The 16,077-nt window shown below is 36.2% G+C and overlaps 1 protein-coding gene across 3 annotated transcripts in view; it reads right to left on the reverse strand.

Moving 5' to 3' along the window:
- LOC127869083 (sperm-tail PG-rich repeat-containing protein 2-like) overlaps positions 1 to 16,077 on the reverse strand; it is a 130,278-nt gene that overhangs the window by 55,064 nt on the left and 59,137 nt on the right. For all 3 annotated transcript variants that reach the window (XM_052411375.1, XM_052411374.1, XM_052411376.1), the window contains exon 11: positions 2,584 to 2,767. In XM_052411375.1, the coding sequence (XP_052267335.1) occupies positions 2,584 to 2,767 (184 nt within the window). The remainder of the gene's footprint in view (positions 1 to 2,583; positions 2,768 to 16,077) is intronic.

The raw sequence follows: 16,077 nt of genomic DNA on the forward strand, positions 1-16,077 counted from the left end.
GTCTATATCACGTAATAAATCTCTGATGAGATTTTTTCCAGGAGAAATAGTAGTTTGTGACCCCTAGGGTTCCGCGCTTTATCAACACAGGATGGTCCAGAAAATGTCCTGAAGAAATTATTTCCAGTCTAGACATTACATACAATATATCACACAGGCTCCGAAGTCCTGTCACATGTTATTGCCTACCAATCGCATTTGAGGTGTTGGAAAATTACGGCATGAGTTATGAGAATGGTACATTGCCCGCAGATATATATGCCACTTATGTTTTTTTTCATCAAAAATCGGAATATTAGCTTTCCCAATTAGGTTAATAATAAGCCAGGTTTATGAAATAGATTGTGTGCCTGAGAAATTTTATACCACTAATGGTGGAGGCACAATAATGACATCATGATGCAGTGGCGCATAATTTGTTCAAAGTCCTAGCTGCACATAAGTTGCCTTTCTTTCAGACTTGCATAACGGAATTTCATCAAAATTTGTACTTATCTGCCCTAAACAACTTGCAAAAAACAAGTGGCTCTAGTCGTTGAGAAATGATCAAAACTACTAATAATCTATATTAAATAAGTAATCAATCTAAAATGATCATAATTATTTCCCCCTTATTAATTTTAATAACATGTATGGACCTTTTAACATGGATTGTCCAGCTCTACATAATAAATTATATTGTGTGTGTTTGCGTTGGGGGGGGGGGGGCAAATTATATCAAAAAGTGGAAAATAATAATTATCCCCACGCTTTTTTGTAGTTATCTCCGCCGTCTGTCCGTCCATCCTGGCCACTATCTCCTCCTACATTATAAGCACTAAGCACTAAAACCTTGAAACTATGAGCACATGTGCGACCCTGCACTATTTGGAATTTTGATCTGACCCCTAGGTCAAAAGGTTTTGGGGGTTGGGGTGGGACCAGGTCAGAGATTTTCACTCATTTTTTAATGTCATTTTACATTAACTTCTTCATTTCTACACCGATTTACTTCAAATTGATACTGAACATCTCTTATGACAATACGGTCAATCTCAACTATGCATGGCCCCATTACCAACCCTGGGGCGCCCTCGCCCACATAGACCACGCCCACCCAAAATTGCCTTTTACTATAAATTCTTCATTTCTACATCGATTGATTCTGTATGGCCCCATTACCAACCCTGGGGCGCCCCCTTGGTCAAACATGCGGCGTGGGGATACGCGTCGGCCTCTGCCGCGCCATTTCTAGTTATTTAAGTATCAGTCTTCTTTGAAATATGAAAAATATCTCCTACACAATTATTTAGGCAAATTAACCTTAAGTTATATATTTTCTATCTATTAATCAGCATTTTTCTTTGATAATCCTCGTTTCATATGCGACATTTTTGCACTTAATTGTTTTACTACTGAAAGATTAATTTTTTGTTTAAATTTAATTATAAGCATTAAAAAAATATGCATGATTATGTTTATAATAAACCTAAAAAGAAAAATAAGATTTTAATGTCTAGACCTTTAAGCTCAGTTAGTATTAAAAGTAGATGAAACATCCAATTCAACAAAGCTTGTTTATTGCTATGGATGAATTATGGACTTTGCTTTAAGGTACTGATATGAATTTCAGATAAATTATTGCATTATCTTTCCTACCCATCTACCTGATCTGTCAATTTGAATGTTTATAAAATATGATAAAATCTGATGTTTGCAATAAAAATTAATCTCACTGACTTAGGGCGACCTTTATCATGAGAAATAAATATTGAATGTGGTCGTTAACTGAATCGCCACTTAACATTGTTGCAATAAATGTTTAAGGAATTTGTGTCCAAATAAATTTTAAAGAACGGTAAAATCATAGCTATCAGAAAAACACAAACAATTAAAATAAATGCAGGTTACTTAAAAAAGCAATAATTATGTTTTCTTTCTTTTTTTTTACATAAAGCAAAATTATATCAACATAAACCACCAACTTTTGATCAAGACCTTGTTTTAAATTTCTACTCAATATTGTTGTTTATAAGATAATACCAAATTATAAATTGAACAAATAATATTTATGACAGTATTATATGATATTGTATTATTTCTTGAATTCTCAGTTATTTAACAATTAAACAAACTCCAGCACGAAAGGGCCATAGGTTTCTGTAAACACTATAAGCTGAGCAATTCACAGTTTAGTCCAAGGGCCTTTTGCATCAAGTAATCAGCAGATTTGTATACAAGCATATTACACTGCAAACAAACTGTACAATCATTATTATTTGTGGGACATGAATTTTTGTTGACACTGTTGGTCTATCCATGAATAAAACACAATTCATAGAAAATGGCAGACACAAATTGACCTCATCTTTTTCTTTTCAAAATAAAAATTCCACGAATTTACTTGTCCTTGAAAGTCATTCTATAAAAAAAAAAAATCATACTGACCAATACAAATGATTTAACAGTTTCCAAACATTAAGCCAAAATATTATAATCTTTACAGATACCATCTTTTGTTGTTGTTGTTATTGCCCAGTACCATCTTTAATTTAAAGCCCCGGCAACTATATACCTGAATCTTACGTCTCGCCATAAACTTACCTGGATTATCAATATCTGATGCCTGCAACACAACGTCCCTTGGAGGAGCGAAACGTGATGCAGCTGACATGAAAGATCCATGCTTGCGGCTTGCGACTTCTGTACGCGGCTTCGCGTGACCCACATGCACTTGGGAGTTTTGGTACGAACGCTGGACGTCATATGCACCAGGCGGTGGAATTTCCTGGAAATATAAGAAATAAAAATGGTTTAATTAATAATGTCTTGCTTTGCATGGGCCTTTCAAAAGGTGGTGAACCCAGGTTATTTATTGATATGTGTTTTCTGCTTGTGTGTTTTCGTGTCCAAGTGAAGCTTGTATTGTTTGCAATCAAGAAATGTGGTGTCAACTTTGTTCTATTTTTTCAGCCATGCATTATGTACATGTTATATACAAGTGAGATCATTGTAGCCAAATACAAAAACTGTTCATATTTTTCAGCGTTGCATTTACAATACAAGAGCGCCTTGCGGGTGCAGACCGCTCATCTATTTTTCATTTTAAAGGTGAAGGGAACTATCTCAATACTTCAATCAAAAAAGATGCATGGGAGAGGTGTAGAGGGGTGTATAGTGTGGGGGTGTGGTCATTTATTACATTATCTTCCAAAAATAAGAAATAAAAATGCAAAAACAAATTATTATTTATTTTATTTTTTTTTTGGGGGGGGGGGGAGATTCTTGGGTGAGATAGTTGGATGGTCTTTCAAAAATCTGTTCTGAGGCATACACTTCAAGTCGTATACAATTATTTGATGTAGCAATTATCAATCATGTAAGTAAGAAAAACAAACCTATCAGCTGTGATCCTTTACTTTTTTACCCACTCCATATATCACTTGAAGAAATTTTCATCTTTTTGATAATAAACATGTGTAGTTATCATAACCAGGGTGATTTTCCTATTTTAAAATATGGGTGAACACAATGAATATGTTCCTGAAGTAGCTTTTTTTGCAAGATGATGAATTCCATCATATTAATAAAAACCAAGATTTTACCCGATTACACATCTGGGATATTTTCAGCGGGAGCTGGATTCACCTTATTTTTTCCCTCATGCAAATTAGCACCTCTTTTAAAGACCTAACGATAATGACAGTGTGAAGTGGTTACCCTTAGGAATACCTACATTCAGCCTCCAATCTTCTATCTACAATCAAAACTCCCATCGTCACATCTTTAAAAACCTATTTAGCAAGTAATATTTCCAAAACTTATCTGTATTCATATTATCGCAACAAATCTGCCAAGGTTGTTTTGATTTTGAAATCTCATTTCAATAAATAGGTCTTTAAGTAGTTTAGAGCAAAGAGTTTTATGATCACCCCTTTTTCAAATATATGAGCCACATTCTGGGAAAATGGGGTTTAATGCAGTATGCACAGGCTAATCACGAACAACACTTTCTGATTTTATGGTATTTTTGCTCAAAGGAAGTCTCTTCTTAGTGAAAACCTAGTTTAGACAAGCAGGCTGATCTGGTGCGACACTTTACACATACATTAAGACCCATGGCAAGCAGGCTGATCTGGGGCGACACTTTACACATACATTAAGACCCATGGCAAGCAGGCTGATCTGGGGCGACACTTTACACATACATTAAGACCCATGGCAAGCAGGCTGATCTGGGACGACACTTTACACATACATTTAGACCCATGGCAAGCAGGCTGATCTGGGGCGACACTTTACACATGCATTTAGACCCATGGTAAGCAGGCTGATCTGGGGCGACACTTTGCACATACATTAAGACCCATGATAAGCAGGCTGATCTGGGGCGACACTTAACACATACATGAAGACCCATGGCAAGCAGGCTGATCTGCGGAGACACTTTACACATGCATCAAGACCCATGGCAAGCAGGCTGATCTGGGGGGACACTTTACACATGCATCAAGACCCATGGCAAGCAGGCTGATCTGGGGCGACACTTTACACATACGTTAAGACCCATGGCAAGCAGGCTGATCTGGGGCAACACTTTACACATACATTAAGACCCATGGCAAACAGGCTGATCTGGGGCGACACTTTACACATACATTAAGACCCATGGCAAGCAGGCTGATCTGGGGCGACACTTTACACATGCATTAAGACCCATGGCAAGCAGGCTGTTCTGGGGCGACACTTTACATATACATTAAGACCCATGGCAAGCAGGCTGATCTGGGGCGACACTTTACACATACATTAAGACCCATGGCAAGCAGGCTGATCTGGGGCGACACTTTACACATGCATTAAGACCCATGGCAAGCAGGCTGATCTGGGGCGACACTTTACAGATGCATTAAGACCCATGGCAAGCAGGCTGATCTGGGGCAACACTTTACACATACATTTAGACGCATGGCAAGCAGGCCGATCTGGGGCGACACTTTACACATGCATTAAGACCCATGGCAAGCAGGCCGATCTAGGGCGACACTTTACACATGCATTAAGACCCATTTTCCCAGAATGAGGCTCATATATATTCTGTTAATGAATGCCAACAAATAAAGAGGTTTCTTTGGTGAAAATTAAGAGGAAACAAGGGCTGTTTGTAAAACATGCATGCCCCCCATATGGGCTGTCCGTTGTACTGGCAGCCATTGTGTGAATACGACTTTTGTCACTGTGACCTTGGCCTTTGACCTAGTGACCTGAAAATCAATAGGGGTCATCTGCAAGTCACGATCAATGTACCTATGAAGTGTCATGATCCTAGGCAAAAGCGTTCGTGAGTTATCATCCGAAAATCATTTTACTATTTCAGGTCACCGTGACCTTGACCTCTGACCTTGTGACCTCAAAATCAATAGGGGTCATCTGCGAGTCATGATCAATCTACCTATGAAGTTTCATGATCCTAGGCATATGCGTTCTTGAGTTGTCATACGAAAATCATTTTACTATTTCGGGTCACTGTGACCTTGACCTTTGACCTAGTGACCTGAAAATCAATAGGGGTCATTTGCGAGTCATGATCAATCTACCTATAAAGTTTCATGATCCTGGGCATATGCGTTCTTGAATTATCATCCGAAAATCATTTTACTATTGCGGGTCACCATGACCTTGACCTTTGACCTAGTGACCTCAAAATCAATAGGGGTCATCTGCGAGCCATGATCAATCTACCCATGAAGTTTCATGATCCTAGGCGTATTCGTTCTTGAGTTATTATCCGGAAACCATTTTACTATTTCGGGTCACCGTGACCTTGACCTTTGACCTAGTGACCTCAAAATCAATAGGGGTCATCTGCGAGTCATTATCAATCTACCCATGAAGTTTCATGATCCTAGGCATATGCGTTCTTGAGTTATCATCCGGAAACCATTTTACTATTTCGGGTCACCGTGACCTTGACCTTTGACCTAGTGACCTCAAAATCAATAGGGGTCATCTGCAAGTCATGATCAATGTACCTATGAAGTTTCATGATCCTAGGCCCAAGCGTTCTTGAGTTATCGTCTGACAACCACCTGGTGGACGGACCGGCCGACCGACCGACTTACAGACGGACTTACAGACCGACCGACATGAGCAAAGCAATATACCCCCTCTTCTTCGAAGGGGGGCATAATTAGACTACCTTGGCCTTGCAAACTAAGGAGGCAGTGAGCTTGGTCCCTCAAGGTAATTTTAACTAGGTTGCATTAGCAATGTGGGTTTAAAAATTGCTTGTGGGAGATTTTTTTTATTTATTAAGACCGACCTATCCTCATGGAGAATTCCCTGCAACAGTTTGGATGGTAAAATGTATAATTATGGAAACTTATATGAGCTGAAATCCATCAACACGCAACACAGTATGTCATCTTAAAATGCGACAATCGTTATTTACCAATAATTGGCATAGACTTTAAAAATATGTTAGACTTATTTTCAGCTTGCTTAGTACACATAATGTGACAGAACTAAACTATCCCAAACTCAAGATTTAACATTTTAACCCTTTGCATGCTGGGAAATTTGTTGTCAGCTAAAATGTGGTCTGCTGTATTTCTAAAATTAGCATTTTCTTCGATTTTTTTCAAAGAATACTATCAGAATAGCAAACAGTTTGGATCCTGATGAGACGCCATGTTCTGTGGCGTCTCATCTGGATCCATACTGTTTGCAAAGGCCTTCAAAATTTGGTTCCAGCACTGAAAGAGTTAAGTAAAATAAACATTACACAATACATCACTCCCTGAAGACAACCCCTGTTTTAACCCTTTCCCACTCAGAAGCAAAGTGAACATGGCTATGTGCAAACAGCATATAAAACCAGAACAGCCTCTGAGTAACTCTGTTTAGGTTTAAGCTGTTTGCTGCTCATCAGTATCTAAGCGTTGAAAAGGAAGTCTTTCAAACTTGAATATAATAAGAAAGTACTTAAATTTAATTTGAATTTCTAAAGGACTTAACATTCGTCAAAGTGCGTTTCTGAGCGGTAAAGGGTTCGACTATATCCCACATTCACTCAGTGAAACATCGGTAAAGGGTTTAACTATATCCCACATTCACTCAGTGAAACATTGGTAAAGGGTTTAACTATATCCCACATTCACTCAGTGAAACATCGGTAAAGGGTTCAACTATATCCCACATTCAATCAGTGAAACATCGGTAAAGGGTTTAACTATATCCCACATTCACTCAGTGAAACATCGGTAAAGGGTTTAACTATATCCCACATTCACTCAGTGAAACATCGGTAAAGGGTTCAACTATATCCCACATTCAATCAGTGAAACATCGGTAAAGGGTTTAACTATATCCCACATTCACTCAGTGAAACATCGGTAAAGGGTTTAACTATATCCCACATTCACTCAGTGAAACATCGGTAAAGGGTTCAACTATATCCCACATTCACTCAGTGAAACATCGGTAAAGGGTTTAACTATATCCCACATTCACTCAGTGAAACATCGGTAAAGGGTTTAACTATATCCCACATTCACTCAGTGAAACATCGGTAAAGGGTTTAACTATATCCCACATTCACTCAGTGAAACATCGGTAAAGGGTTTAACTATATCCCACATTCACTCAGTGAAACATCGGTAAAGGGTTCAACTATATCCCACATTCACTCAGTGAAACATCGGTAAAGGGTTTAACTATATCCCACATTCACTCAGTGAAACATCGGTAAAGCGTTTAACTATATCCCACATTCACTCAGTGAAACATCGGTAAAGGGTTTAACTATATCCCACATTCACTCAGTGAAACATCGGTAAAGGGTTAAACTATATCCCACAATCACTCAGTGAAACATCGGTAAAGGGTTTAACTATATCCCACATTCACTCAGTGAAACATCGGTAAAGGGTTTAACTATATCCCACATTCACTCAGTGAAACATCGGTAAAGGGTTTAACTATATCCCACATTTACTCAGTGAAACATCGGTAAAGGGTTCAACTATATCCCACATTCACTCAGTAAAACATCGGTAAAGGGTTTAACTATATCCCACATTCACTCAGTGAAACATCGGTAAAGGGTTTAACTATATCCCACATTCACTCAGTGAAACATCGGTAAAGGGTTTAACTATATTCCACATTCACTCAGTGAAACCTCATCAGTTTGATACAGCCAAGGCTTGTTAAGCAAATACATTTGATATGTTGCTGATAAATTTGTGAGATAATAATAAAAAATGTGTTTTCTATGAAAATGCAGATGCCACAACATTTGTATTCAGAGGATGTAACATTTAAAACACATAATGCAAGTATCTGATATTTCCTGATGTTTTTTTAATTGTATCAGTAAAGTTGTTCACCATGTTTTGACCATTATTTTCATAAACCACTACAACGGCTTTGACCAAATTAAGGATACTGTGTCTGTCAAAGGTTATCAAACAACTTGCTAATTCGCAATACTATTTGAGTATCATTTTTTTCAATTAAGTACACTTTCCAACAAAACTGCAAATTCATTTTTTATGAGTTTCCCAATTGCTGATGGGTTTCTTAATGTCATTACTGGAGATGGTAAACTTTGATTCACCTGGTTAACAAATATGTTGTGTCAACATTTCAATTAGCTACTAGATAATGCAGCACAACTCTCCTACAGCAACCGGATGTGCCATATTGACCGTTAACTTACAATAAGGACATTGTAGATTGTATGGGTTAAATAAAGATGTTAAGATGCTACATGTAAAATGTGTTTATATGTATCATGAATATTGCTGAGCCAAGTGTGAGGTTGAGCGCTCTACAACTGGTGTAAACCCCCAGTGCTTTGCATTTACCGTTCCAAGGCGGGGACCCCAGCTTTATTCTACTATATGTGTGAATGTTGTTTCATAATGTTTTGGCAATTGGTCACTTGCCATAAATAATGGACCATGAAATTGTTTATACTAAGAATGCAATACTGCTCCAGCAGCTGGAGTTTCACTTCTTTTATATTGACATTTCTTTTAAAAGATTTAAGTTAAAAACATTATTCTGCACACTAATTGTAAAAACAAGTTGCACTTCAGTCATTATATGCCCTTTAATAAATGCTTCTTTTGCAGAATTAACATTTCACAGTGCTAAATGTGTTTGAAAACAAAATGATTTGCACTCAGCCATCATAATTTTTTATATTTACCATAAACCCCTTTACCTTACTCAAGTCATTTGATTACAAAAAGATGCCAATGAAACTTTCATTAATTTGAAAATGATTTTGATCGCATAAACGCAATTTAAAGAGGAAATTCACATTAATAATACACAGACAATTAACTGATATCTTGAATGAATGCACTGCACATGATAAAGTATAAATTAAACAATTCCCTGCTGACACAAAATACATTCAACAACAATGTCTTTCATTCGCATGTGTAGTACCATATGTCCTTGAAGAAATCGTCAGCATGTTTACCATACAATTGCCAGATGTAAACATGCCATGTAATGGTAGACCAACAGTGCTCCAGCTAGAATTTGAAAAGGGCAGGGTGGCTTTTTTGTCAAAAGGGCACTTTCGACGCGCAGTATTTTGTGAAAAGGGCACTTTCGACGCGCAGTATTTTGTGAAAAGGGCACGTTCGAGCGCGCGGGTGTTTCTGGAATGCTTTTATTTGCATGTTAATTTATATGTTATAAACAATTGTATTATTCCCATTATTATTAAACCATTCAAATATAATGTCTACAATGAGGATTAAACTAATTACAATGTAATAAGAGATTTATGAATTATCATATGTAAAAAAAAAAAAAAAAAAAAAAAATTTTTTTTTTTTTTTTGAGGGGGGGGGGGGGGGCAGGGCGGAGGTTCGGGGGGGCAGGGCGGAGGTTCGGGAGGGCAGGGCGCGGCGCCCTTCGATTTAGGCCTAGCTGGAGCACTGGACCAATATGAGGTTTCGTGACGCAGTAACAGAAACATGGTCACATAAAGCCGGCTCGAACATTGATGTCAGCGATGTTTCATTTTTATTGACGCAGGACCCATTTAAAGCAGAGTTAACAAGAGTGCCAAACTGTCACAAGATACACCCTTTTGAAGGTATTGGACAACTTGATAACTTTACCATGACCCATATTTGAACTTGACCTACATATCATCTAGACACAACTTCTGACCAAATTTGGTGAAGATCAGAATGAAAACTACTTCAATTAAAGAGGGGACACCATGCTAAATGCTTGAAATGCACTAAGTGACCTCGTGACCTAGTTTTTGACCCGGCATGACCCATATTCGAACTTGACCTAGATATTGTCTACATTCAACTTCCGACCAAGTTTGATGATTATCAAATGAAAACTACTTCAATTAGAGAGAGGACAACATGCTAAATGCTTAAAATGCACTAAGTGACCCTGTGACCTAGTTTTTGACCCAGCATGACCCATATTCGAACTTGACCTAGATATTGTCCAGATACAACTTCTGACCAAGTTTGGTGAAGATCGGATGAAAACTACTTCAATTAGATAGAGGACACCATGCTAAATGCTTGAAATGCGCTTAGTGACCCTGTGACCTAGATTTTGACCCGGCATGACCCATATTCGAACTTGACCTAGATATTGTCTAGATAAAACTTCTGACCAAGTTTGGTGAAGATTGGATGAAAACTATTTGAATTAGAGAGCGGACACTGCTGTGGACGCCGCCCGCCCGCCCACCCGTCTGCCGCCAAGATGAAACTATAATATGTCCCGTTTTTTTAAAACGGGCGTATAAAAATGATGTTACAAAAGAACAATAAACACTGTATTATGTGAATTGGGAATAAGACATCAAACTGGAAATGGACATCATTTTGGTGATTTTCTCAAACAAAACTATTCATTTCATGATCTACATATATTTTTGTAATATTTTAATATCTATAATTTAAGCTTAATAAGAAATTTTCCATGACTTTTTCATTAACAGTGAATGAATTTTTATCATTTAAAGTGTATTTTTAAACCGTGTCCATGCGCGGCATGGACACAGTTTCATTTCATGAGGATTTTGTTTTTTAATTAATAAAAAATCCAGTTTTGAAGTATAATCAATTTTAATGATGCTATTATATATGCAAGTATATGTTTTAATTATAATTTGTAAAACTAGATAAATACAACAGATAAAACTGCATATTATGCACTTTTGATAAAACACAATTTATTCCCAAATTGATGTCTTATTCCCAATTCACATAATACAGTGTTGATATTATTTCTGCTTCTAGAGAAAATTTAAGTTGCAGTTATGATGTTAAGTTGCAAAAGCTTTGGTCAAAAGAACTTCCAAGAAAGTTATTTTGTATATAGAACTTAGGATAAAGGTTATAAACTACCGTAAAAAGTTGTGTATAAGGCGCACTTTTTTACCCCAAAATTTCATTTTAAAAACTTGATGCGCGTTATGCACAACTTCAGCCATGCCAAGACATTTTTTCGCTGTCAGTTACCCAGTAGCGGTAATTCGCATCATTCTGTTTTCCGGTGTTTTAACTGTAACTATGTTAATAATAGTGTTATATTGACGATCTGAATAAGATGAACAAACATTATAAAGTTAACATATATATTTTCTATCTTTTTCAGGTACGTACAGAGCATTGAAATCAAATAAATTTGAAGAAGAGAATGAAAAACGAGGAAGCCATTTTTATTTAAATGTTATTGTTTACTTTTCCCACAATATTATACCCTACTGTACTAGGGTTACACAATTTATTTGGGGGCACTTGTCGATTTACAATAGTATGTCGGCAAGGTATTTCCCGATATATTTAAGATTATTTTTCTTGCTTTTCAAATGTGTTAATAAAATTGATGCTGTGTTTGTTTACACGTTTTCATACGTCTTGTCAAGATTGAGGATGTGATTATTGAGCAATTTGCGTCACCTGTCAAGTTTTGTGTAGCTGGGCTATTATCAAAACATGCGAACCGGCAAACGGCTTCACACCTCCATTGTTTGTTTATCGCCGGTAATGTCGTGATGGTGTTGAGAAGTTTGAGTCGTTAAAGTCTCCTGTCAATTTTAGACACTCGAAAAGAACGCATGATATCGGCATTGTAAATAAAACGCGCGGTTGTGAATTAGTCATGCATGAATAACCAGGTGACAATACCAATCAATAATGTCAGTTTCTTAGTTATAACTAATCCATCCGTTATGTGTACTCCACGATAAAATCGTGGACAGTTACTTCGGAGACATATGATGAAAACCGTGATGGTATCCTCGTGGAAAGTGTGCATTTCATGCATAATTCATTTAAATCCAAACATTTATTTTTACGCATAATATGATTAAAAAAAAACACCAACTAGTTGTATCGTTATCGTCTTAAAAATCATTTTTAATTGAAGCAATAAAAGAATAAGTAAGATCGGCAATGTAAATATAACGATTTTCAGTTAGCCTGCGGTACGGAATTTTTCGCCCGATTTTTTTGCTTCAAAAACTTTTTTTCCCGATTTTTTAGCTTTAAAAAGTAGATGCGCGTTATACATAAATGCGCGTTATGCACAACGTTTTACGGTATGCATTGATTTGTCTTGAATGTAGCCTGTGTTAAATGTTATGCAATACAGTATTAACGTTTAATGCTTACAAAGAAAACTGAAGTTATAAGATGATATACATCGACTGATATATATAGACAAAAGCATGCATAAAAGAAAATACTTTTGATAATGGAGAGGTGTATAAAATGGGCTCCAATAAATGAAGTATAGTAATCCATTAGCTAGGAAAAATTCAGTTTTCTTGAGGACTGACAAGTAATGCAATTAGAGACTTAAATGTCTAGTTCATGTAACTGCATGTTAGAAAACACAGTTTCTGAACAGGAACACAAGTTTCTCAGAAACTGCTGAGTAAGTAAAAAATATTCTTGTTCTTAGAAGCGCAAACACAATTTTGTTCTTTCATAACTGCAAAGTGTTTGTTTCCGAAATATTGTGGTGGATTTAAAAATAAAAAAATTATATAAAATATAAAAATTGAATTTGAAATATTTTATTTGCATGTTTCAATTGACACTGATGGCATAACAACTTTATCATCCAAATTCTTGATTCAAATAATTGACAAGCATCTAAAAATAATAAGAAACAATTACAAACAAACGGAACAAAATTGAATCCTGAATGCCGAACTAAATACAATTTCTAAAAGCAATTTTAAGTGCAAATTGAAGAAAATCAGGTAGGAAATTCCACTTAGCTGGGGTTAAGATGTGTTTTATCTGAAAAGAACTCTTATCCTGCAATTTCCTTCCTGTAATCACATGTTTCCTGGATATGACATAAAAGTGTGAACAATCCAATACAAGTTCAAGGCATCAATGTTTAAAACCAGGAAAGAAATGAAACAGGTGTTGGTAATACAAAGTAGGAAAACAAAGCGCAAAAGAAAGTAACTGAATCACAAAGAAGGAAATGTGTGTTGTAACTACATATATAACATAACTAAATATATTATGGTGACTATTTAGAATGATAAATGGGTTTTAACTGAAAAATTATCATAGCTAGAAAATAAAAACCCTTGGGTAAAATCATTTTCAGCGGAAAGCTATCTGCTGTGATCGTGGGGATAACTGAGGGGATAACACCATATACCATTTTTTATATAAGGAGTTCCCCTCTCTATATATTCAGTGAAAGAATTGCACCAAAATATTTCCAAAAATATGATAAATCAAATTTATGACATTTCAAATGAAAACCCAAACAACAACAGCCAGTTTTAGTCTTGCTATGAATAAAAGGAGGAGTCAGGAGGGTGGCGGTAAACTGTATTTATTATGGTCTATTAGTTCTTCTGTCTATAAGAGTAACAAGAGATGTGTTTGTCAGAAACACAATGCCCCCTACTGCGCCGCTTTGAATTAAAATATTTATTTTATTTTATTATATCCCTTTTTAAAAAATTACTTCCCTTGTGAAAATGATCTGTACCTGCAAATGATATAAAATAGAAATTCTGTCCATTTAAAGCTTGTTACTTCCATTGGATTTAGTTTTTTGACCTTTGATCTTGAAGGATGACCTTGACCTTGACCTTTCACCACTCAAAATGTGCAACTTCATGAGATACACATGCATGCCAAATATAAAGTTGCTATCTTCAATATTGCAAAAGTTATGGCCAATGTTAAAGTTTTCGGACGGACGCACAAACTGACAGACGGACTGACAGTTCAACTGCTGTATGCCACCCTACCGGGGGCATAAAAATATCTCAGATTTGGTTTTTAAGACAAAAAATATGTAAGGTAAGACCTACTTCCGTGACATGTGGTTCAACATGTAAAAAAGACATGCTTCTTTTTCTTCAAATTAGGTCATAAATCTGGGATAATTTTCAAAAAGCACATCCATCTTGATTTCAAATCAACGAAACAAATCAAGATGTAGACCGTGTTTCCTGCTGAGTAAATGTATGAGGTTTTAAACACATTTGAAAGGGAAATAATAAACAAATATATTCTGGACTGCTTATCAGCAGGATTGAAAAATTATGCCAAATAAATCAGCTGATTCTTTGATCTGATAAGCCTATGAAATATGAAGTTCGGATAATGAGAAAATTATAATGATGAATACAAAAATGGGGTGATTTACAACATAATTGTGAACTAAATGAAAGAACGATGACTTTCAGAAGTGTTAGGAAAACATTTGAAAACTGGAGGTCCTTCTGATGGGTGGCGGATTTGTTTTTGAGCAGGTAAATATTTACACAGTACCCCTTGTGTGATAAATGGTGTGCTTGTTTTATTCTAGCAGACCACTTGACCACATGGCCTTACTTGATTGAACCAGATACTCATTTAGATGGTTAAACCGGTTTCACTTGAGAATTGATATATATTCAGAGACCAGTGAGACCTTTAATTGTTCTCCGAAACAAAAGCACTTGGAAAACGTTCTGGACTGTTATCAGAAGAAATAATGTACTGCGGTACTTGAACAGTTATTTTGGCCAATAAAATTAATGTTGTACTAAAAGTGCTATTAAACATCGTTATCTTGGGGTGGCTCTAATTGTTATTTATAGTGAATCAAAATAAATAATATAACTGAATATCAAAAAGGACAATTAAGTTTGAGATAACCTACATAATTAATAGCAGCAGAATATAAAACCACTGGCTCTGTGATGTCAAATTCAAGATTCTGAAAATCTCAATTTGACATTTTGTATCATTGAGATTTATGCAGAAACTTTACACTAAATATTCAAAATCAATGTCCCAAACTTCATAATTGCACAGCAGTAAAAATGAATTTTAGCAACAAATATCCTTCATTAAACATACTAATTTTATAAAGCTAATGTATTTTAGCTAGATTGCATCAAACGACTGAGGCATGTATCTGCACATTCTTGAGACAATTTCCTTATTTCTGATTAGACTTCAACAACAACACTTGACTAGCTAGTGGTATTAATAGCAAGCAATGAGGAAACTATAGAACAATATTTTTTTTAATGTCAGGACAAATCATATTATGTCAGGATGGCATGACAATCATGCAAAAAGTTGAACTGTCCCGCAACCCACACAAATCGGGACGTGTGACATGAATGGTCATCTGTCAGTTTAATGATTATGGTAAGGCTGTTTCCAGGTCAGTTTAATGTCTGATTATGGTTACAGGCTGGTTCAAGGTCAGTTTAATGTCTGATTATGGTAAGGCTGGTTCCAGGTCAGTTTAATGGCTGATTATGGTATTAGGCTGGTTCCAGGTCAGTTTAATGTCTGATTATGGTAATGCTGGTTCCAGGTCAGTTTATTTAATGGCTGATTATGGTAAGGCTGGTTCCAGATCAGTTTAATGGCTGATTATGGTATGGCTGGTTCCAGATCTATTATTACACTGTCGATACTCTTGCCACACACTGTGATTACTGGTGAGAATATAATAATAAACTGACAATCAAATGGGAGAAAAACAATGAAAGTGTGCACAGTTAAACACTGACAACGCATTAGATTTACACTGACCATGTAGACAATT

This window comes from Dreissena polymorpha, chromosome 2 (genome assembly GCF_020536995.1).
Source record: "Dreissena polymorpha isolate Duluth1 chromosome 2, UMN_Dpol_1.0, whole genome shotgun sequence".
Classification (NCBI taxonomy): Eukaryota; Metazoa; Mollusca; class Bivalvia; order Myida; family Dreissenidae; genus Dreissena; species Dreissena polymorpha.